Source organism: Oenanthe melanoleuca, chromosome 1, assembly GCF_029582105.1.
Source record: "Oenanthe melanoleuca isolate GR-GAL-2019-014 chromosome 1, OMel1.0, whole genome shotgun sequence".
Taxonomy (NCBI): domain Eukaryota; kingdom Metazoa; phylum Chordata; class Aves; order Passeriformes; family Muscicapidae; genus Oenanthe; species Oenanthe melanoleuca.
The window spans coordinates 38749549-38772225 of NC_079333.1; the positions used below are offsets into that span (position 1 = coordinate 38749549).

At 35.5% G+C, this 22677-nt stretch overlaps 1 protein-coding gene across 2 annotated transcripts in view; it reads left to right on the forward strand.

The window, feature by feature from the left end:
- CNTN5 (contactin 5) overlaps window positions 1-22677 on the forward strand; it is a 576470-nt gene that overhangs the window by 500412 nt on the left and 53381 nt on the right. For both annotated transcript variants that reach the window (XM_056493993.1, XM_056494003.1), the window contains exons 14-15: window positions 15820-15947; window positions 16856-17031. In XM_056493993.1, coding sequence (XP_056349968.1) covers window positions 15820-15947; window positions 16856-17031 — 304 coding nt within the window. The remainder of the gene's footprint in view (window positions 1-15819; window positions 15948-16855; window positions 17032-22677) is intronic.

Sequence of the window (22677 nt, forward strand, 5' to 3'; positions counted from 1 at the left end):
TTTGGATAATGCATGTATACACCCAAATTTCTGCACTGTGATACAAGCCAAATTTCAGTCCCTACATGCACTGAGTTCAACCTATTCTATCAAAATTAGAAAGTCTGTCAAATAGAGTGAGCAGTAGGGGCACTGTGCTCCACACTGGTGAAATTTTGTTGCTTTGCAGAAGCTTCTCCTATGGCTGTGACTCACAAGACAGTAAATCCACTTTCAGATGGCTTGTTCTGAAAGCAAGTGTGCTGAAGCTGTGTTAGAAAACACTGAAGCACAAAAGTAATCTTCTAATTCAGAATTGCTGGGGTTTTTAAACAAAAATCAAGTCTCAGTAATCTTTTCTTGAATTAAGTAGTCTGTCCTCCTGTGCCATTGGAAAGCAAAATAAAAACATAAGAATGTCATAACCTCCTAATAATGAGTTTTGGCTAATTGGATGGAAACACCTTTTGTTCTTCTGTCCCAAATTCATGGTGATTGTGAAATGAGAGAGTAAGATCAAGAGACACCAGGATTAAGAATAGTTGTTTCATCTGTGAAAAATATACACAGTTCTTCCACAGGTTTAGGAGATGAATATAGGAAATGCTCATTAAATATGCCTCTGATTTAAAGGATATTTTTAACAATGCACCCTATTTCCATTTTAAGCAGATGTTTTCCAGTGCATTTGTCTATGTCTCTGTTTCTTTGATCAGGCATATGAACCTTTAAATTGAATTTCTGCATTTGTGTGTTTCCTATTAATTAGATCAAATGAAATGAAATCTTATGGCTGGTGTCCCAACATGAAGATCAAGAACTAGTGCAATTCCACACAATAAAATGCAAGTCATTATTTAATTGCCAAGATATTAATTGTTTAGACATGGTGATTAATTCATTTGGCATTTACAAAGATGAAAATGGTAATTCTGTAATTAATTAGAGAGGGGCATATTGCCTTAAATGAATCAAGCCTCAATCTGTAAATCTCAATGAACACAGGCTTAATTGAAATTGAAACATTTTAAATTCTTTTTATTTAATATTTTCTGATAAAGATGGTGTTTTTTGCCCAACAGATAACCTTTTGCATATGAAAATATTACTTCAATAACAACTCAGAAATTTCTGTTCGAACACCAATGATTTATTTAAACAAATTTCTGTACATAAGAATATTGATGTTTAAAATAAGTTTTAAAGAGGAGGAAAAAGGCTTGGCTCTATTTATTTGGAATTCAGGTTTTTTACTTGCTATGAAGCTTAGTTAGACAAAGCCTATGAAATTAATTTTTGAAGTCCCTGTCTTTAATTACAAATTTTATCGTGTTCTTTCAAGCCATCCCATAGAAAGTACTTCAACTTAATGGCCAATCTGTTTTACACTTCTTTTATGACTAGTGATGTAGGATGTTGAATGCTAAAAATGTTTTTGAAAATATTTTTATCAAAATATGCTATTTTTTTGTTCCATGCCCAAGGAATTCTGGAAATCTGGAGGAAAGAAAAACAACATCCTGTAGCAAATTTGAACTGTCCACAATTATGGCTAATTCTATGGAGTCAGATACCAGAATATTATCCCTAGAATACTTGAATATCCTCTAAAAATTAATTACCCCGTAGTAAATTTTTATCCTAAAATATTTTTCTTTTTTCCATCATCATATTTTCACACACATGGATAGGAAACCAGTATAATTTCTACCTGAAATACACATTTGTTCAATTACAGCTAAGAATATGGTTCAACACCTGCGTTGCATCCAAGAAATTCTTGGTGGTCTACATTTTTCTCTTGATTATAAACAAGTGACTAGTGGGCTACTAAATTCTTATCAAGTTTGAAATTCAGGCAGAACACCAAACAGTTCTTTTAGAAGGTACCTATTCCCAAAAGGTGAGCTGGACACAATTATTTCCAGTGGTTAGTTAGGCTTATGTGCTGCCTGATTAAATTTCTATAGTATAGTAAAAGTAAAGCAGAAGGGAAGGTTTTGTCATTACTGTGTTGCAGTAAAGACTACTTGCCTTCTGCAAATGTTCTTAAAACTACAAGATTTAGTCTTGAAATGGATAATTAGAATTGGATCAAAGACAACCTAGGAAAAAAAAAAAAAAAAAGAGTAAATAAAAAAAACCCTTGAATGATCATGCAGCTGTAAGAATTAAAGCATAGCTGAGCTTAGGCAAGACCTCAAACCCTATATCTTCAAAGACTCAGATGTGAAACCAGATCAGGAAAGTGTCTAATGGGATTAAAACTATATCTTGTCTCAAAGCCCCTTGCTTTGTGGTGAATTTAGGGCTTTGAGGTTATAATGATGTATAATATCAACAACATAAACATTCTCAGTTTGTGATGAAAATATCTGTAGAAGATGTGATATTAGCTTGCAACTATAAGGTTACTTTATAGTCTCAGTGAACACGAATCTTTCATCTTACCCTTTGGTTTTTATTTCATTTTTTTTATGGCAGCATTGCCTAAGGGTTTCAGTGTGTAGTGTTTTATTCTTTGATTATTTTACCCTCCTTTGCCTTCTTTATTAATTGTGACTATTGAATCACAGTGCCCTTATTCTAGAGAAGTTCAGAAAAGAGCTAGAATTCATTCTAAAGGTGCACAGGCTGCAAAAGAACATCTGACATTCTGTCCTTCCTAGGCAAAATTCATGAAAGTGTCTGCCCCTTGCAGGAAATTGGTTAGAAAGCAACAATTAAGTTTATATCTTTGCAAGGGTAAGAATAATAAACCTCTTAATAATTTGTATTGGAAGGATGTTTTTCTGAGTGTGAGGGACAGCAGTTGAAGATTGATAGTACAGGACCCATAAAGGTAATGTTACTGCATTATAAAAATATGCTAATATAGTTAATTTGATTTGCCTCAGATGTCTCACAATTCATACTATCGACTTGTATTTGAGTATGAATCTCCTTAGATTCTGTATTTGGAGATATAAATCAAAGTGTCTCCACAATAAAGATAAGCCCAAAAGTTGGAGTGCTTTATAAATGTTCATAAATAAAAGTCCATCTGTGAGCTTGGAACCTGTCAAGCAGTGCCTTGAATATACATATATTTCTGGATATCACTAAACCTTACCAAGGTCAATCCTCACCCTTCTTTTTAAGGTTTTAAATGATACTACATTCTCAAAGGGTTGTTTTTGTCTCATCCTTGTAGCAAAGACTCCATCTCACTGTGTTCCTTTCCATAGTTCCACTGCTAAATGGCAGCTTGGGTTTCCACTCTGAATAAAAACAGTAAATAAAATTATCTTACAAAAAATTCTTTTCTTGCTGATTATGCATGGAAGAAGCTATTAAATCTTGATTTGAAAGGTCAATTGTTCTTTATATACTACTTTTGCAAAGTTCATAAACAATCCTAAAATCATTTCCAAGCAACTATGTTAAGAGCACTGCAAAGGGCCTGAGTTGTAACACTCAAAAATAAGGGAAAAAAAGATGAATGATGTTATAAGTGTAATCTCAGTTCAGCAGGAATTCAAGTGTGATAGGAGCATGAGTCAAACAGAGTTTTGAGGATTTTTCTGCAATTTTCATCAAAGTGAGCATGCCTAAAGCACCAAAAATATTTGAAACACAGGAGCTATGTTTTCTTAGAAGTGAAGTAAAATCAAGGAGCATTTTTTAAATGGAGAAAACTTGCCAATAGAAAGGTGAACCTACAAAGAGGTTATCCTCATTCACTGTGTCCTTGGAAGGCTCATCCTTCCCTTCGGGCTGGTTCTTAGTTCAGCAATCTTTCATCAGGTTTCAATAAACCTGTATGCAGTCCTCTCTGTAACCCTAGGAGAAATATCTTTCTTTTCATTGCCTCTGATCCCTGACTGTGTCTTTTCCCAGACCTCTGAAGAGAGAGAAAGAGAGATGCCAACATAGTGAACTACAAAATGATGGGCAAAACTTGTGCCATCTGTCACTACCTGCTCTAAGGACACATTCACACTACTGCCTTTAGATACCTAGCTTAGCCTTGCCAGGTCCCTGGGAAGTAGTTATATGGTCTAATAGATTCAGAGTACACAAGTAAAGTTATTAAAAATAGATTAACATTCTTTAAAATGGCTGGAAAATAAAAAATTCTGTGTGCAAAAGTGAGATGTTGTTATACAATAAGCAGTGAGGTCTCTGTTGATTCAGTACCTGTCATCCTGAGAAGGGAGCTTGCTATAGTACAACTATATAAAATTATTAGGGGGAGTTTTCTGATTAGTCTAGCTGTATAATTATAGGACACAACTGCATATCTGGTAGCAGTTATCCCCAGTGAGCCAGTAACTTTTTCATCCTATTTTCTGTATTCCCAGCTCCATGCCAATGTCATCAATAATACATTTCATAGGTAAGGTTAGGGAAGAAGAGAGATGTGGCAACATCTTAACATCAGTTAAGAATACCAAAACACACCATTTTGTGCAGAAAATGTGATTTAGGGAAGAAATAATGAGAAGCAAGTAAGTTTGAAGAAAGCAAGTAGAATTTAGGCAAACAAGGAAACTATGTCACTGAAGAAGTTTCTATGCTGATGAGAGAAGATGCCTATTTATTGAGCTTGTTGGTATGAAGACAGACAGTAAGCCTGGAGTTGTGTGCCATGTGAATGCTCTAATGCTGCTTTGACCTTCTCAAATAGGAAACAAGAGCCAGATTTTAGCCTTAGAGTTTCCCATTATAATTACAACAGCAGGTATGCTCAGCTACCATGTCACCATTCTGTGGGTGTGACATAGCTAATGCCACACGAAAATTTACTTCTGCCTCTAGACCTATCAGGCCCAATATGAGATCCTCTCCAATGTGGTGTGGCATTGCAACCGTGGCATTTTATGTCTTGAAATTAGCAACTCACAACTGATCACCTGCATCATGTGGGATATATGCTCTCACAGTGGGATATAATGATCTATACCCAGGCTTACCACGATAAATAAGTATGGGGGGGCATTATACCTCATCCATCACAGAACCTGTGGCTGATAGATGCAAGAGCAGCCCAAGAGCCATCCAAATCCTTCAAATGATTTGGGCAACTAACATAAAAACTAGCAGTTGCATCTTCTCTCCAAGGGCTTTCATTGGTTCTTGCTGGCACCCTAGTCCTCTCCAGAGCCTGTGACCACCACAAATTTCCATTCATGCACAAGCAATAAATGCACTGAGATACAGGATGTTGAGATTATGTGGGAGTAGTTTGTGCATAAAGCAAAGCAGACTTGGCCTGAGGACACCTTTTTTCACATACAGTGTTCTACCTAAAGAGATCTATGTATGACCTTCTCATTGTGCATTATGGGAAACCTGATTCTAAAACAAAGCCATCTTTGGGAGCAGCACAGATAGAGTCACTGCTTTTTTTTCTTTTTTTCTTGTTCCATTATTTTTGTCACATGCTTTATTGCATATAACTTATGTCACTCTGGGTATTCCATCTGTTCTCTTCCATGCACATCAGTACAGCTGAAGATAGCTGATAGCTGTTAGTTTTAAACAGAAGCACATCCTACTGAACTGTTATTCCAACCTGTAATCAAAATTTTTGAGTAGTGGCTGAAATGCAAGATATTCCAAAGTAAACTAAAGCTTCTATGGTTCAAACAACCCTAATCAATAAATTGTTTGTCAGTACGAACTTTGCACCCTTTTCACCCTTAGTAGCAATGTGGTTCTCTGGAGGGAACATGTGTCTTTTTAACTGCCTCTTCCAGTTAATAGACTGTATTTCACCTTGTGACATGAGAATAAAATAAATCTTCTTTTACCTAGTTTTCCAGTCATGGTACCCGTTTCCCCCCTAGAATGCAAAATGAACTTATCTGACCTGAACAGTGGAGTCAATAATATTCTAGTTCATTTTAGTCAAAATTCCATTTACCACTCCTACAGTCTGGAAGTATTTTTGTGCTGAGCCAATGCTTTTAAACTGTCTCTCCACTGAACTGATTGTCTCTCCTTCCTGTAAGATGTCTGCATCCACAGGTCAGATTGGTTCTTTCACAAAATGTAAGAAAACTAATGTAGTTCTGTCAGATTTACAGCTTAGTTAAATATATTTTTTTAACCTCTCATAAAGGTTTAAACACTGCAAGACCCTCTAGGTAGAATCATTAACCTGTGGGTAAAAAGAAAAAACTAATTAGAGAGAGTTGTCCATTGTTAGAGGAAAGGTATCTTCCAGGACAAATGTTCCTGTGATAATTTTGTATGTGTTGCAGAAACAGCACAGCCTTTACTCTGCACTGCTATTTATAATCAAGGTTTCTGAGTCCTCATCTTGCACCAATATCTTAATAAACAACAAGGTGCTCTTAAGAGGTACAGCCTTTTGAGCACACCCCTTGTCGAGGATGTAGTTGGGAGCTGTGTAGAATGTAAATGATGTAGAAATCTAGAGCTGTGTTACAGAAACAGGTTAGAGATATATCATGGGACTGTAGATGGAAGGTTGTTTGTCAGGTGCACTTTCACTCCTCACAGTTTTTGTGAAGTCTGTTCTAGACCATAGATTTCTCCACTGAAAAGCTCCTGTCTCAAGATGTGAAGTAGTATGGAGTAAGAATGGAGCCATGACATAGATTTTTGCCTCTAGCCTTTGCTTTCTTTCTGGATGTAGCAACAGATTATTTAGATATTTCACACTCAATCTAGTTGTCAGTGAAGACGATAGATAAAACAAGTGCTGGGATTTCCAAGGGTAAACTCAGAAATATTGTGGAACTAAGCAATGACTGCCCCTTACTGGTTACAGCATGGTGATCTCTGATTTGAATAACCAGAGAGCCAGCAGGGACACCTTACTACAAAGGAGGAGCAAACATCCCATTCTATCACTTCTATTGCTGTACTAATACTAAAACATGCCATTTTTATCCCGTGCAATCTATCAAACTTATCAATGTTCAAAATTCTCTGAACATCTCAGCAAATGTATTTTGGGAGCTAAAGTAGTGTATGTTCTAATTATTCTTTTTCCATTTTCAGAAGTCACTTTTGTACTCAAAAATTCTTCTACTCTGTCTTGTTTAGATCACGTATTTTTCATGAAAACAGTGTCAAACACATCTGTAGTCCAGTTTATGGTTATTAGACAGGGAGAAAACAGGGGCTTTTTCACAACAGTGATGGTTGGAACACCTGCAGTTCTGTGGAGTACTGACTCTCATAATGACAGTTCTAAATAATTGGTGAAGAACTCGTAGCTACTGGTCCAAGCAAAATATGCATCATGCTAATGGAATCTCCCCTCCAAAGAGTTTCTACCTGAGTTTCTGTGGAATCAAACCTGGAAAGCAGGTTCCATCTGAGTGGACATCATTACACAGCTTACAGCAATAAAGCTTGAGCTCAATGACTGTTGCCTCCAGCATATGAGAACTTCCCATGTAAACATCTAATTAGCAGCCTTCAATTTACAAGAATATAATTCGAATGAAATTTAAGCTTCTGCTCTTTATATTATGTTGCTGAAGTTAATGTTAACACTTCAAGCATAGGATAGTTTGGCTATTTTGAGATGTGTCTTTATCTAATATGAGCCTTAATAGAACTATATAGTTGAATGAAATTATGTCATTTTACACTGGCTAAAGACCTGCCTCCTTGAGCATCTGGTCTATTTGAATTTTACCTCTTGCATATAAGGTCTCACTTTGAGTATTGATATTGCTTTTCTAACTGACAAGAGAAACACAGAAATATCTTAGAGTAACTAAAGTTTCCTATGTATTTTTCTTTTCCTGGGGGGATCTTTGCACATGTTATTATTTCTAAAGCTTCTGAGTAAAATAGAGTAAATTAATAATTCATCGTTGTCACTTAGAAACATGGAGAAAATTATTGTGATAAGGCTTTTCCTTGAAAAGAAGGAATCTTTTTGCAGTAGGAGACTATTTCTGACATTGAAATAGTGTGCAAAGAAAAGGAATAAATTTAATTATTTAAATATTTAAATATTAAAATGGATATTAAATTTAAATGGTTCAAGAGAATGATAAGAATTTTAAAAAATATGAAAGAACATTTCAATAATTGCAGAGTATTTTCAGCATGCTTAGAGATAAATTGCTCTAAACCAACTGTATTTTATAAGAGCTTTTAAGAGACATCTTGGAATTCAATGCAGGGCAGAAAAGACCTTAAATGGTCTTTCCTAACAATTTCTTGAACAAATGTTTCTGGAACACTTATCCTGATATGTCTTCTGAGCAATCATCCTAGTTCTTTCTTTGCATGAGATGAAACCCATTTGAGGGGAAAAATATTTAAGCAGCATGACAAAGAACGAATTAGTTAAGTGATATTAAATTTTGAATATGAACCAACACAACCTTGAGAGCACCAGTAAATATATATAATAATTTAAATATCTGCTGTTGTATAATTTCTCTAGCTGATAGATTACTGATCTGAACTTCTGTTGCATTTACAGTTTGGCTCTGTTTCAGTTTATTACCTTAGTTATCTTCAGTTTATTACCTTAGAAATTTAATTTTTAGCACCTTTCTATCATTCTTGACATTGGTGCTGTTAATAGAGTCTTTAAAGCAAACTATGTGCTTAAGTTTTGGTTTGAATAAAGTTATTAATGCAAAGCATCATTTAAATAATGACCTACTATGAATAATGACCAATAATGACCAATAATGACCAATGCAAAGAAAAAAGCACTTGCAAAGGCCCTTCCATTTCTGATATATGAGTATTTTCCAGACTTTACTGCAGAGAAACACTGCAGAGATCATATTTATTCCCTTTGCTTAGAACAGAAGCTACAGTTGTTAGCAAAAAATAACTTCAAGTGTCATCCACATGAAATTATATTTACATACATGGACAACATTTACACCAGTGAGGGCTGTGGTTTTTTTATGCACAAATGTTCCTGTGCAGCAAACAGCAAGGACAAAATAAGGACAAAATAAGAGGCCTGGCTGTGGCTACTTTGAAAGAAACTGCCCTAAGACAGTTTGCAGAGATTAGCTTGAATAGAGCTGGAAGTAGTTTGTGGTACATTAACAATAAGGTTTAGCATATTCCAATGACCTAAGATATCACACACAGGAATCATACCATTATAAATATTTGAAAACATGAAGGGAAGAAAATCCAGATAATTTCGTGTTTTGTCAAGGGACTGTGCCAAATATAAGGTTTTTTCTAATTAAGTCAACAATATTAAAATAAAAATTACTCTACCTAGGGTGATATTATTAAAAAATGTATATAGAGTAGATTGTCCTTTGCTTATCTAAGTGGCTTTACTATAACATCCCATCTATCTTCTCTAAACATTAAGGGTTTGTGCATCTATTTTGAAGGAGCAAAAGGAGGCAAAGGGAAATGAGATAGCCCAAAGCCATTCATGGAGAAATAAGGGTTTCAACTATTTGCAAATACTTGTCCTGATTCCTTGTAGTCTAAATTAAAGCAAACTGATAGATCTCAAACCCAAACTAATGTCAAATGACAGGTTGTTCAGATCAGAACACTGTGAGGGGCCACAGGCTAAATGAGTCAGTGCAGCTTCTCTCCATTTGCTTCTTCAAAATTCTTATTTCCAACATGCAGACAAACCAATGTCTTATTCCTGATTTTAGATCCATATGAAAAATGCAGAGGATTCTTTTCCAACCACCAATAACTTTCTTTTTAATTTCAGTTACTAGGTGTTAAAATTTGCAAAGGCTTAAACTAAATATTATGCTTAACTGCTTGCTGTGGTTTGAATGTCAAAAGATAATACCAAAAGAATTAATTGAAAATAAAGATACTAGTATCTACAGCCTAACCAGGATCTATAGCCTAACCAAACTACCCATTACTAATTCTTGTCCCCACCAAAGATGGCCACACATCTGACTTCTAATTTTTCTTACTCTGTAATTGTTATTTAAAGAATATAAAATTCAAGTATAAGCTGCATTACATTAATTTCTATTACGATCCAGACCCTGTGTCCCTGTCTGTGCAACAAGTTCTCAGTAAAATTCTGATTTTTTGTGTAGCAATTCTAACATTTGCTGCCTCAACTGCTCATCTCCTTCAACATCCAGAAACAATTTCTACCACAACATCAAGACATCTCTTTGTGAGAATCTGCTATGAATGATGCAACAGAATGAAAATTAGAGTTTCCATTTCTCATTATCTTAATCTTGGTGCAAGTCTCTGCTCACTGATTTAACATGTGACATGGAAAGAAATGCATGTCCTGGCCCCAGTGGGTCAAGGTAAAACTGTCCCTGGTGATGAAGAAAGCTGAAAATTTCCAGCATCAATTTCCAACATACAATAGTATGTCCTCTACCAGCTGTAAACCATATCTGAGAATTTATATGGTGGGTGACACCAGATAATAATGAATTGATATTTTTTCAGTAAGACAGTGGAACAGTAAAAGTATCTGCAGTACTTGTTCATTCCATTTATACTTAAGAATTAATCAGAGGAAAAATTAAATGTCAGACAGACTGTATCTCCTTTTTTATACCAAAACAATGATGTCTGTATTTCCCATTTCTTACTCACTCCCCTCAACATAAGACCAAAGTTTATGGTCAGTCTCAAAAGTTTTCTGTAAACAGAGCAGCAAGAAGGAAAAAAATTGCTACATTTTAATCAAAATACTGGAAAAAAAACCCACAAAAAAACCCCATGCAAATCTTCCCATACAAGCAACTTTTACATATCATATCCTACTTACTCCCATTCTCTGAATCACGTGAAACCTAAAGGAAGCTGAAGTTGTCAGTCACATTTGTGGGGATCTTACACTCTGTTCACCTCCATCAGCATTTTCCTTACCTCTCTGTCAGTCAGCAATTATTAAGAGAAAACATTTCAGACTGCCAAATAATGGACATCCAAACACCATCTATAATAAAATGTCCAGCATTTCTTATGAGTCTGATTTCCATCCATCAGCTTCTTAGCAGACACTTGGTCTCAGAGAATACCTTTCTATTCACATCAACATCCCATATGCAAACAGCATGGAATTTCATCCTTCCAGATAAAGCAGCCCATTCTTTGTCAAGGACTTAATCTCCCTGGTGCATACTTCATTGCTGAAAGAACTAAATTGACCAAATCACTGATCTGAGTCAGCTAATGCATTTTTGTTTAAGCAAATGTACTAAGCATGTTTTCCAATTTAAAGTGAGTATAAACTTTGAATAGACTGCAATATTTTTACAGCCGAAATAATAATTTGAAAATATTTTCTGCAAACTATAGTTGCTGAGTATTTTGCAACCTTCCAATGTTAATCTAAGTCCAATCCTGAAGCCTTAGAGTGGAAAATTTTCACTCTCATTCATGTTTCTATGGCTTTTTAGCAGCTCTCAAACTAGTTTAATGGATTATGTTGTCATTCACAAAACTGACATTATAGAAATGTTACTAATATGTGTATCCAAACTTGCTGATGTCCTGGACAAGAGAACTACAGCTGCTGCAAGCTGGGCATCCAACAACTGCACTATTTCTGACACAATCAGAGAGGGAAATTATAATATGCAGAGATATAAGATACACCTTGAAGTCACTTTCAATTTCAATTTAGCTCTTTTAATTATTGATTTTTTGGGGAAGTTCAGCTTCGTGGGCAGTGAGGCTTGTGGCTAATTGATTTCTATGTCTCTGCTTTAAGCACTTACAGCCTCTCATAGGTCTTTTGTCACATTTGTCAGCCCAGGTGTCTAATGACTATTTCTGCATGAGGAGGTAGCCTGGACCGATAGGAGAAGCAAAAAGTTGATACTATTCACATTATCCACTGTCCAAAGTTTCTCTTTGGAATACCTCTAGTTCCATTCCACAGATGGATTCATGTTTTTATCTGAAAAGCAATTCACTCCTCAAGCATCCTTTCTACTTTAGTATCAACTGAATTTCAGGTGCTCAGACTGCTCCATTTCACAAAGCAAGCCCACAGCAAGTGGGGACAGTGAGGAAATTGATTTCCTTTTCTTGCAGCAGCTGGGATTTTGTCCCAAAAATTATGTAAGATCATGAAATGTACTTATATCTGGGGAATTAAATTAAGATTTGAGGGTGAGATTCAGTTCCAGATTGAGATACCAATGTGTGGAGATTTACAGTATGAATTAGACACCTGCACATTTTTAGCTTTTATAGGGGTTCAACTGACTGCTAGCAAGATCCATTAATTAACATGTAAAATAGAAACTCATCTCATGCACAGTTTTAATACTACAAACAGCCTCTAGAACAAAAGGTTTTCTTTCCTCCATGGTCACCATGTTGATCTGTCCAAATGTCAGTTTGATTGGAAATAATCTTTCTGAATACTGATGATCAAAATTGTCCTTGTTAAATTTCCTCAGAACTAAATGTATTAATACTCCCATAAAGAGATGCAGATTGGTATCTGTTGGTATCTGGTATCTGTAAGGGTTGCATTGTCCTTTACTGCATGGTCCTCTTAGTCCAGAGCCAAAACTGCAGCTTTTCTATGAATCTGGTGTTCAGCTGCTGTGTCAAAGAACCATTTATTTAATCAAATTTTCAGCAGCCTTTTTGTATCCTGGTATTTTGAAAAATGATATCATAGTACAAAAACCAATTTCTCTTTAAAAAAAAAAAAAAAAGTCCTTTCTTCAACCAGTTTCTTAATAATCCTTAATTTTTGTATTAAACATATTTAACTAGTCATGTGAATGACAGCTGTCTCAAGACAACATGCTTTATGACATCAAGACATTAACTCTCATCTCTTTTTCTTCATGTTATTAGATAGATGAAAATTCTTTTCTACAGAGACACTGATTTTGTGCCTTTTATGGACAACATCCCTCTCCTTTATCTGATGACAATGATTTTTCTTAAATATAAATAAATAAATAAATCTCCAAACTCTCACCTTGATCTCTAAACCATCCTTTATTTGTTCATCTATCATCATCTTTCTCTCAGTTTCTAGTCAGTTAATAATTTAGGACTGCTTCTTTTCCTGAATTATCCTTAATTCTACCCCAGCTCCATTTTCCTTTCTTTGCTTCCTTTCTATTTATGAAGTATAAAACCTTTTTTGCCATGGTATATTTTTTGTTAAAATATGTAGACATGCTACACAGGTGGTCTCTCTGTGACTGAGGGATATTGGCAGGGAAGGAAGAGAAGTCTGTGTTCCTGCTGTGTGCAGCAAGTATTATATGAATAAATAAAGCATTTCAGTTTCCATCATAACCAGGCCTCTGGCTTTTTTCCCAAACACACACACAAAAGAAAGGGAGGACAGATGAGTGCTAGGCACCTTAAGGAAAATATTAATTTCTGAGCCAAGTAATGCACCAGCAAATGTGTTTGCAGTTCCTTTGATTGAGTGATTACTCTTTCCCTCATGAATAACAGGAGCTATAACTACATAGAAATGTAATAGATAATATCCACAGGATTCATTAGATAACCTTCCATATGCATCTAACTTTTTTTTCCACCAAGGTCAGAATGTCCAAACTGTTTTATATCAGGACTTAAACTGTGTATAAGCTTCTATAATTTGCAAACATTAAAGACATGTCCTTTCTGATGCTGTCAGTATGAGAACTATCACTGTTCTGCAAAGACTATTGCCATACAAATGATGTCATCAGAGCATTGAAAACTGAGCATGTTGTTAGAATTTTTTTTTAAATTACACCAAGAGAAAATGAAGGAAGCTTGCATCCCTGTCAGTTTCTAAAGCAGAGATTTTCTTCAAAGGTGTGATATATCATAACAAAGTTTCAAGCCTTCTTATTTGTTGGAAAAAACCAAACACTCAAAACTCCAATACAGAGTCATTTTCTTAATACAAAAATATTTTCTATAAAATTATCTTTCAACAAAGACGGGTGTATATTTTTTTTTTACAGCAGGATGGGAGATGCATCCTCAGGTTGTACTGGGGAACCCTAGAGTTGACATGACCTTCCTCTGCCCCATTCCCTTTTGAAGCTATTATTTTCTTCTGCTGTCTGCTGAGAGCAGTGAGTGGTTTCACATCAGAAGTGAACAGAAGCACATTTTTCACTGGAATGAAATTCTGTTTTCTCTACCATAATATTTATAAACTTCCGATAATAAACTGCCATTTCTTACAGAGTTAGAAAATAGGGGATATTATTCTTTTTCTTGAAAAAGGAGAGAAAGAAAGGGAAGGAAGGAAGGAAGGAAGGAAGGAAGGAAGGAAGGAAGGAAGGAAGGAAGGAAGGAAGGAAGGAAGGAAGGAAGGAAGGAAGGAAGGAAGGAAGGAAGGAAGGAAGGAAGGAAGGAAGGAAGGAAGGAAGGAAGGAGAAAGAGAAAGAAAGAAAGAAAGAAAGAAAGAAAGAAAGAAAGAAAGAAAGAAAGGAAGAAAGAAAGAAAGAAAGAAAATATATGCAGTTTCATTTAATGATTTAATTTGAGCATTTTATTGAATTTTAAGCCTATGTAAATCACTCCTAGTATAAATCAAAGGTAACAGCTTTGAAGTTTAACACATCCAGCCTGTAAATGTAATTCCTTTCCTCTTTTGCTGCTGATGAAGCCAACACAGTCCTGTCAGAAGTGCCATATTCCTGATTAAATACTCTCAAGAGTAAAACTCAACATTGTACCCTCCATGATTTTTGATCATAGACTTCAGAGAGGATTCCCAGCAGAAGGAGTGTCAGTCTATATTGTGTCAGCCAGAGAGTCCTCTCTGAACAGGGGATATTTAAAACCCAGCCATCCCTAGGGAATAGCCACCCACCTACTTATTTAGATTCTCTAACACAGAGGTCTTGCCTTAGTTTTCAAATACAGAAGGAAGCACCTTATGTCTTCCCCCACTTGGATGGGATACCTGAAACCACTGGCTGAGGATTATCTGCTTCCAGTGTCCATGCCTCCCAGCCTTCATCTCTCACTGCCTTGAAGAGAGTCATGACCACTACCTAACCTAGGAAAGGATACACAACACCTGCAAGCAGAATTTGGATAAAATGCCATCTAAGAGTTGTCATATTTCTTCTTGGCTCCTAGTTCTCTGTCAGGAAAAGAGCCAGGATTATGCACTGTTCTTCTATCTTCTCTAAGATAGAATAAATTCAGGGTCTTGGTCATTTTAGAAGAGAAAAAACGTGTTAATTTACACACTGCTTCATGGACTTTATGATTAATATTGTGTAAGCAAAACCAAAATAAGAAACTCCTAAATGTGAGCAGCTGAACATTCGTCATAAATATGCTATAGTGGGGTTACTTACAAAGAGGTATAGCAGAGCTGCAATTATAGATTCAGAAAAAAAAATAAAAGCCCATCTACAAAAAGCAAAGATTATTTAAATCCCTTTGCTACACTGTGCTCTGATGCTATAAATCATATTTTGACCAGATACAATTAATTTTATAGGGTTTTCCCCTTGTCTTTCTTTGAATATTTCTTCCCATTCTTCTCAGATCTGATTTCTAAGGTCATTTTTTTTCTAGATGGAATAACGTGCTTGACAATAATACAGTGGTGAAACTTTGAAGACAAATTATGAAGGATTACCTTTTTTACTGTTCTACAAAAGTTTAATTAAAATTCACCCCTAATAAGTGTCAAAGGATACTAATCCACTGATGTTTCCATGAAAATTTTGAATTAAGGAAGGAGCAGTAAAACGGATTTATTAAAACCTTTTTGAAACAGAAAATAATTTAGTTATCATCTTCATCATCCCTTGCTACAGAGGCAGCAGTCCTCAATCCTGTTTATTATCTCTGAAAGATATCATCATGGAATTTGGTGGGAGGATGGGAGAGATATTTGTGTATTTATGGATTTATCCTTTCCAGGATAACTATTCTTCCACATGGGAGTCTGCGAATCCTGAATGCTTCCAAGTCTGATGAAGGGCGCTATTTATGCCAAGGTGTAAATGTATTTGGATCTGCAGAAATCATTGCATCTGTGTCTGTTAAAGGTATGAAAAAAACACTTTGATGGTAATGATGATTTCTATTGACTTATATTTAAATATTGCTTAGAATCCCCAGCCAACCATAAAACAACATTCTCCAAGAGAATAGAAAAGAATTTCCAACCAGCTAAGGGGACTAAACTCCATCTGGTCAAACATCAAATCAGATTCCATACACCAGCTGTTTTATAGTAGATCTGTCATAAGAATTGGTATATATATTAAATCATAATTCTATAAGTAAAGGAATCAATACCCCTTTTAACATATTTTATCTTTGAAAACTCACCCCAAACTTTTTCGGCATGAGAACAAACTTTTAAATTGAAGTAATAATTTTATCTATATAAAATCCAGAGAAAGGTAGTATCATAGAAGATTAATAATAATAATAAAACTACTGAGTAGCAATCCATTTCTGAACCTTTTTTTTTTCATTTTTTTTAGCTGAATTAGTGCATTTTCTTTGCAGGTGTTCAAGTCTTTTGACTTCATTTTTCTAGCTTCTTCCTATATTTAGTAATCCAGGAACCAACTTTTATTGTTTTACGTGGCAAAACTGGAATTTTTATGCAATCAGAAGATTCCAGGTGCTGCAGGCTTTTAAAAAAAAAAAAAAAAAAAAAGTAGCTTTTCCTGAAACTAATAAAATTAATTAATTCATTAATCCATCTCAGATTGCTGTTTAAGATTCTGCCTTACTGACTGCATGAAACTGCCTGTACCTGCTGACCCCCAGTGTCATACTTCAATGTGCATTATGAATATGTTTCAGTGTTTGACTGCCTGCAATTCATACTAAGAGCAAATGTAAGCTCTAAGTAGACTCAGCAATACTCAATCCTATTATTTTGGTCTGGCACTATAAGCAGCCTTCCATCTGAGCGTTCCTAACTCTTCTCTGTTTCCAGAACCGACAAGAATAGAGCTGGCTCCCAAGAAGATTGAGTTAACAGTTGGAGAGAGCATTGTCCTCAGCTGCAAAGCCCTTCATGACAGCACAATGGATGTCACCTTCTACTGGACTCTCAATGGGCAGCCAATTGACTTTGAGAAAGAAGGTGGACACTTTGAAAGCATCAAGGCAGTAAGTGACCATGCATTACCCATCTCTCTGCTGGGAACTGATAGAAATTTGCATGTTTTTATGTCTCCCACTTACCAAATTTTCACCAAAATTTCAGTAATATTGGAAAGAAATGTTAGATAGAGGAGGTTCAAGCTGCAGATGACTAGAATTACTCTAAGAAGTTTCCATCAAGAAGATATTAAATTTAAACTTGTGCATCCTATTGTTAGTGATATATCTGATAATATTTGTGAGGGAATAAAAAGGAGTTTTTATCAAATCCTGCTTGCATTCTTCTGCTGATTTTAATATAGAAAGGATGCTGCTGTAAGCATTGATGTCTCTCTCACAGATAACATAACTGTTGAAATGGCCTCACCTCCCAATGTTATACTTGCCTAGAATATATTTTAATATCTGAATAGCAAAGGCTATATTTACTAACTCCTCTGCATGAGGTACTTCCTAAGTGTATAACCACCATTTAAGTCAGTAAGAATCCTGTGGACAAAAATATGCATACCAGTTTCAAATATTGCCTTAATATGATCAAATGGTATGATCAAATAATTCAAACCTGTCTCAGGAAAAATGATTTGAACATTTCTTAGTAGAAAGAAATCTTTTAATGTGAACAAGTTTGGAAATGGAACCTACATTTATTTAACAGAATCTTCCAGCTAATGAAATGTAAATCAAATGTCCATGATATGTTAACAGAGAAAAATGAAGTTCATAAAGGTCAGGAAATTTTAAAACTTAATGGATCTCATTTGAGTACAATGTAGCAAAGTTAACTTTGCATTAAAATACTTGTCAGCTGCAATAAATTTATTCTTCTGCTTGCCTAAATGGAAGTCATACTCTTTGTGGAAGTCATATCCACTTGGTGGGGGTTTCATATTTTTAAAATTTGAGTTTAATTCAATAAACCTTTTAATTGAACAACCTCAGTAAGGTATATCTAAGTAGGAAGGTTCTTACCATAGTTACCTTCATCTGAGGAGTACAGCATTCAAAACAACACTATTTAAGTAAGAAGGAAAACTTTAATTATTTTTTAACTTCAAGGTCATTCTTTGATTCCAGAAAACACCCTATGTTAAGAATTTAACTTCAAGTCATTCCCAAGAAATGGACATCTAAAACATACTGCATAGTTCTTTACATGTATTTCAGCATCTCTCTTCAAAGAAAATTTTTTATCACTGGGAAAAATCCAGAGGTTATGAAATTTTTCAAAATAATTTCATATCTCACATGAAAAATAAAGCTAATTTAATATAATTTATAATATGGAAAAAATAGGATTTTGTAGATCTCTCTCAATAATTCTTCATTAATTTCCTTTCTGTAAGAGAAAGGCCTCACTCAAATTGATCGAAATAAGGTTCATTCAAAGCGATCAAAGACAACATTCTATTTTCAGACAAATATTCATGCAAATCTCACTAAAATTACTGATTGCTTTAACTGTCCTGGCATTACTAAAATTTGTCCAAAACTTGGTAGATTTAACCAGCTGTTTGTGTTTATGACCTCCTCCTTGCTGTGCTGCTGGAAGGTCACTGCTACTTTACTGAGTAAAAACAGTACTGCTCACAGAATCACACAATAAGCTGAGTTGGAAGGGACCCACAAGGATGCTCAAATCCAGCTCCTGGCCCTGCACAGGACACCCCAAGAGTCACATTGTCCAAATGCTCCTTGAACTCTGTCAGGCTGGTGCTGTGACCACTGCCCTGGGGAGCTGTTCCAGTGCCCAAACACCCTGTGGGTGAAGAACCTTTTCCTGATACCCAACCTAAACCTCCCCTGACACAGCTTCAGGCCATTGCCTTGGGTCTTGTCACTGCTCACAGGTGTGAAGAGACCTGTACCTGCCCTTTTGCTTCCCCTAATAAGGACGGTGACAAGGTCTCACCTCAGCCTGCTCCAGGCTGAACAATTCTCTCACAGTGGAGTCAGTACTCAGTGTCTAAATGACTAAGTGACTTAGAGGATTTTAGAAAGTTGTTTATTAAGGAAAAATCTGATTTTTTTCTTTCCAGAGGCACATAAGCAATTTTTTTCCCCCTAAAACATAGATTTCAACAAACAATAAACTTCAGCTGATCCGAAAATACAGTCAGTCTGGAAGTAAAGGCATTATATATTTTGCAAAACATTACAGAATTAGATCCTATTTTGTCATTGTTAAAACTGTGTTGAAATAGTGAAATAATATACAAACCTGAAGAAGTACCAAAATAAAGGATCAAACCCTAATATTTTTAGACTGGACTAGCTCAATTTGCCTTTACAAGATGGTCAGCCCAAGCTTCCTTCACTTGCATTCCTAACTCATTTAAACGTCAAGACATTTCTGGTTTTCATCCTAAGAGAGAGTGGAAGTGTAGCCTTGGATCAGCTGGAAGGGGACTGAAAATAGCTGTAAGCACTTTACAGGCAGGATGGGGGTGGGGAGTTACACTCCTCCTCAGAACAGAATAAAACATGGCCCTCTTAGCACAATCCTCATGGAAATTCCCTGAATGGTGCTGGAAATAAAATGTGACATATCTTTTGACACTCTCTTAAAGTAGTGGTTAAAATTCCTTGATTTTTCTGTTGTCCTGAAATGAAGCTGGATCAGTTGAGAGATGAATATTTTGAAAGTGATAACAGAGACTGTGGTAATACAGCAATTTTTTTGGTGTCTTGACACAATTCTCATACCTACACATTTGTGGAATGTTGTCAACCATCACTCATTATCATTTCTGTTGACTACATTAGAATGAGAAATTAATCAAAAGCTTAAAAATGTATTTCTTTACTTCTCTGAATTCTAAAGCATGACCAGGTACCAGGAGCAATGGAAGATGAAACTCCTTTTTTGCTGTCTCTTTTAACTGTCTTTTTTGCCAATCTCTTTTAACCTACTCAGTTTCAAAGTTGAGATACAAAATGTGTTAAAGACATAGATTTATTAATGGAGAAAACAGGATCTTGAATCTTACAGGGTTCTATATTTATTCCTTATTTTTCTCTTCTGAATGAAACACTTCAAAATTGCAGGAGTTGATTCTGAACAAAATGCTTTTTAAGGTAATACATTTAAGAAAAATAATATCCTTTGTGTGCATGAAGTCACAGAATTATATGCCCATTTTTTCTGCATACACTGATACTTCATGAGATAAAAATATATTCAGGCTTGCCTGTAGTTTGTTTATTTGTTTTAAAGCCTGACAAACATTATTTAAATGGTTTGTCTAATAATAAAACCTCTGTAAACCTCTCATCACTGCTTGCAGTGCTCATACTTCCACTGTGGCAGACCCAAGTGTTAAGTATGATGAGCATCTTGATACTTAATGCAGTGTTATAAAAGTGATCACCAAATTAATATTTATTTGGGCTGCAGATAAAATTTACTAAAACTGCATGACCCCTAGCAATTACAATTACAAGGAAATCCTCTCCTACTAAAAAATATTGCTTTGCTTCTTTTGAAATTATATCAGTAGCTTTTGTACTAAAAAAAAAAGGTGTTAGAATTTTTCACATTGAGATGTAATTTTTTATACAAACCATTTTTGCTGTTCTTTACTGAGCTATCAATGATTTAGTTCCTGTACCAATTTAGGTACTTCAAGGACTTGCCTGGCAAAAAGATAAGTGTGATATGGATGTCAGCTTGTGCATGAAGGGAATATTAAGGAAAATGGACCAGCTGAATTTCAGAATGAATTTTTAGAATGGCTGCAGATTGCAGTCTAAGAAAAGTAAACATCCCAAATATTGTGTATATGTAACTTCACTGTACATTTGATGGAAGAACATTAATGCCAAGGGTTATATAAAACCAGAATCCTTTGGCATTGGTAAGGTCTTATTTTGTCTAACAAAAGACTTGATAACATTTTATGTTCTGTGAGGGATCTGTGTAATTAATAGAAAAGATTTTGCATGGAAGTCTGAATTTCCAAAATATTCTTATAGCAACACAGTATGCAAAGAACTCAGAAAGTACAGACCTGCTTGTTTTTATTAGGATAGCTTTGATTTTCTGTCCCTTGTGCCAAATCTAGAAGCCCTAGTCAAAATTCTATTCAAAATGTTCCCTCCTAAAATCTCTACTGACCTTAATTTTCTCATAGACATATCTCTTTTTCACCTAAAATATCTGATTTTTTCAGTAGATTTTCATCCAACTATCATCATTCTGACTCTGTGCTTGAAGGTTGATGCTGTTTTTATAGCAGCCAAACAAAATGATTTACAGTGGTTATCCAAAGCCTGGTAAGCAACAGCATTGCTCTTAATGTCCCCCACCTTGACTTTTCAGACTCAGGAAAGTGATTTGGTCTGAATATGTTCCTGGTCTTTGATCTTAGCTAATACTGCTACCAGGGGAAGCAATAATTACAACTTGTCATGCTATATTTTAAGATGGTTATTTGTCCACATGGAAGTGAATGGAAATCTGCTGTTTTATTTCTATAAGAACAGTAGATCCAGATTGGACAATGCACTTAAATCCTGCCTAGTACTGAAGACTTCAATCTGATAACCTAGAACTTTGGCAAGGGCTTAAATTTGCACCTTTCCTTGCATTTTCAAGACACTCCCTAATTTCTTGTAGTACTTTTATCATATTTGAGAAATTAAGATTCAAATTTCCTAAGCATTTCTAAATAGGAAGAGCTAAGTTCTACGCTACATGAAGTCAATTAAAACAGCAGGCTGTTAATAATAATGTCTTTCCTCTTTATTGGATGTAAACCCAAACAAGGTTAATTAAATAGGGGTTTTGCAAACACTCCTAGTGCCTCCCCACATGAGGAAAGCATCAATAGTTGTCTTGCAGAAGATGACAAGAAGACACTCAACGCACAGTGAATTTCTGTTCAGGGTAAAGCTGCCATATCAGCATCATTGCCACCAATTTGTTTCACTGTCTGCTGCAATGGAAGAGGCTGAACACAGCCATTGCTGTCAACTCTAATTCTAGATATTTCAGACCTGTGCTCATTAACAGGTTTTGCCCACTTGACATGCTACAGCATTTGAGCAAACAGGAGTAGTTTTAAAAAAAAATTAAATCTCATCTTCTGTTAATAAATAGTTATTGCAAGTTAGGTAGGGTACTAAATGGAACAAGGATTCCTGGATTTTGAGTTCTATGAGTGGGAACTACAAACCAAAATCCAAACACAATGAAGACCACAGTGAAATACTGCACTTTACCATGTGCTACTTCCAGGGTATGAACAGTTCTAGTGAACTGATTGAATTCATTTCATGTTGTGTTAGAAAGAGACACTCCAAACATTTCCTAGAATCAAAAGGAGTATGTAAATTGTTGTGTGCAAGTGCTTGTGGCTTTGGCATTAATAGAGAGTTAGGGACAGAGATGATAAGCAACATCTTATCTTGTTTAGCCTGGAGAAAAAGAGGCTGAGGAGGCACTTATTGCCCTCTACAGCTGCTTCAAAGGAGGATGCAGTGAGGTAGGGATCAGTTCTCCTGTCCCAGGCAACAAGGCTGAGAGGTTGCACCAGGGGAGATTTAGATTAGATGTTAGAAAATATTTCTTTCCGGAAAGGGTGGTCAGGCATGGGAATAGGCTGCCCAAGGAGGTGGTGAAATCAGGAATCCTGGAAATGTTCAAAAGGA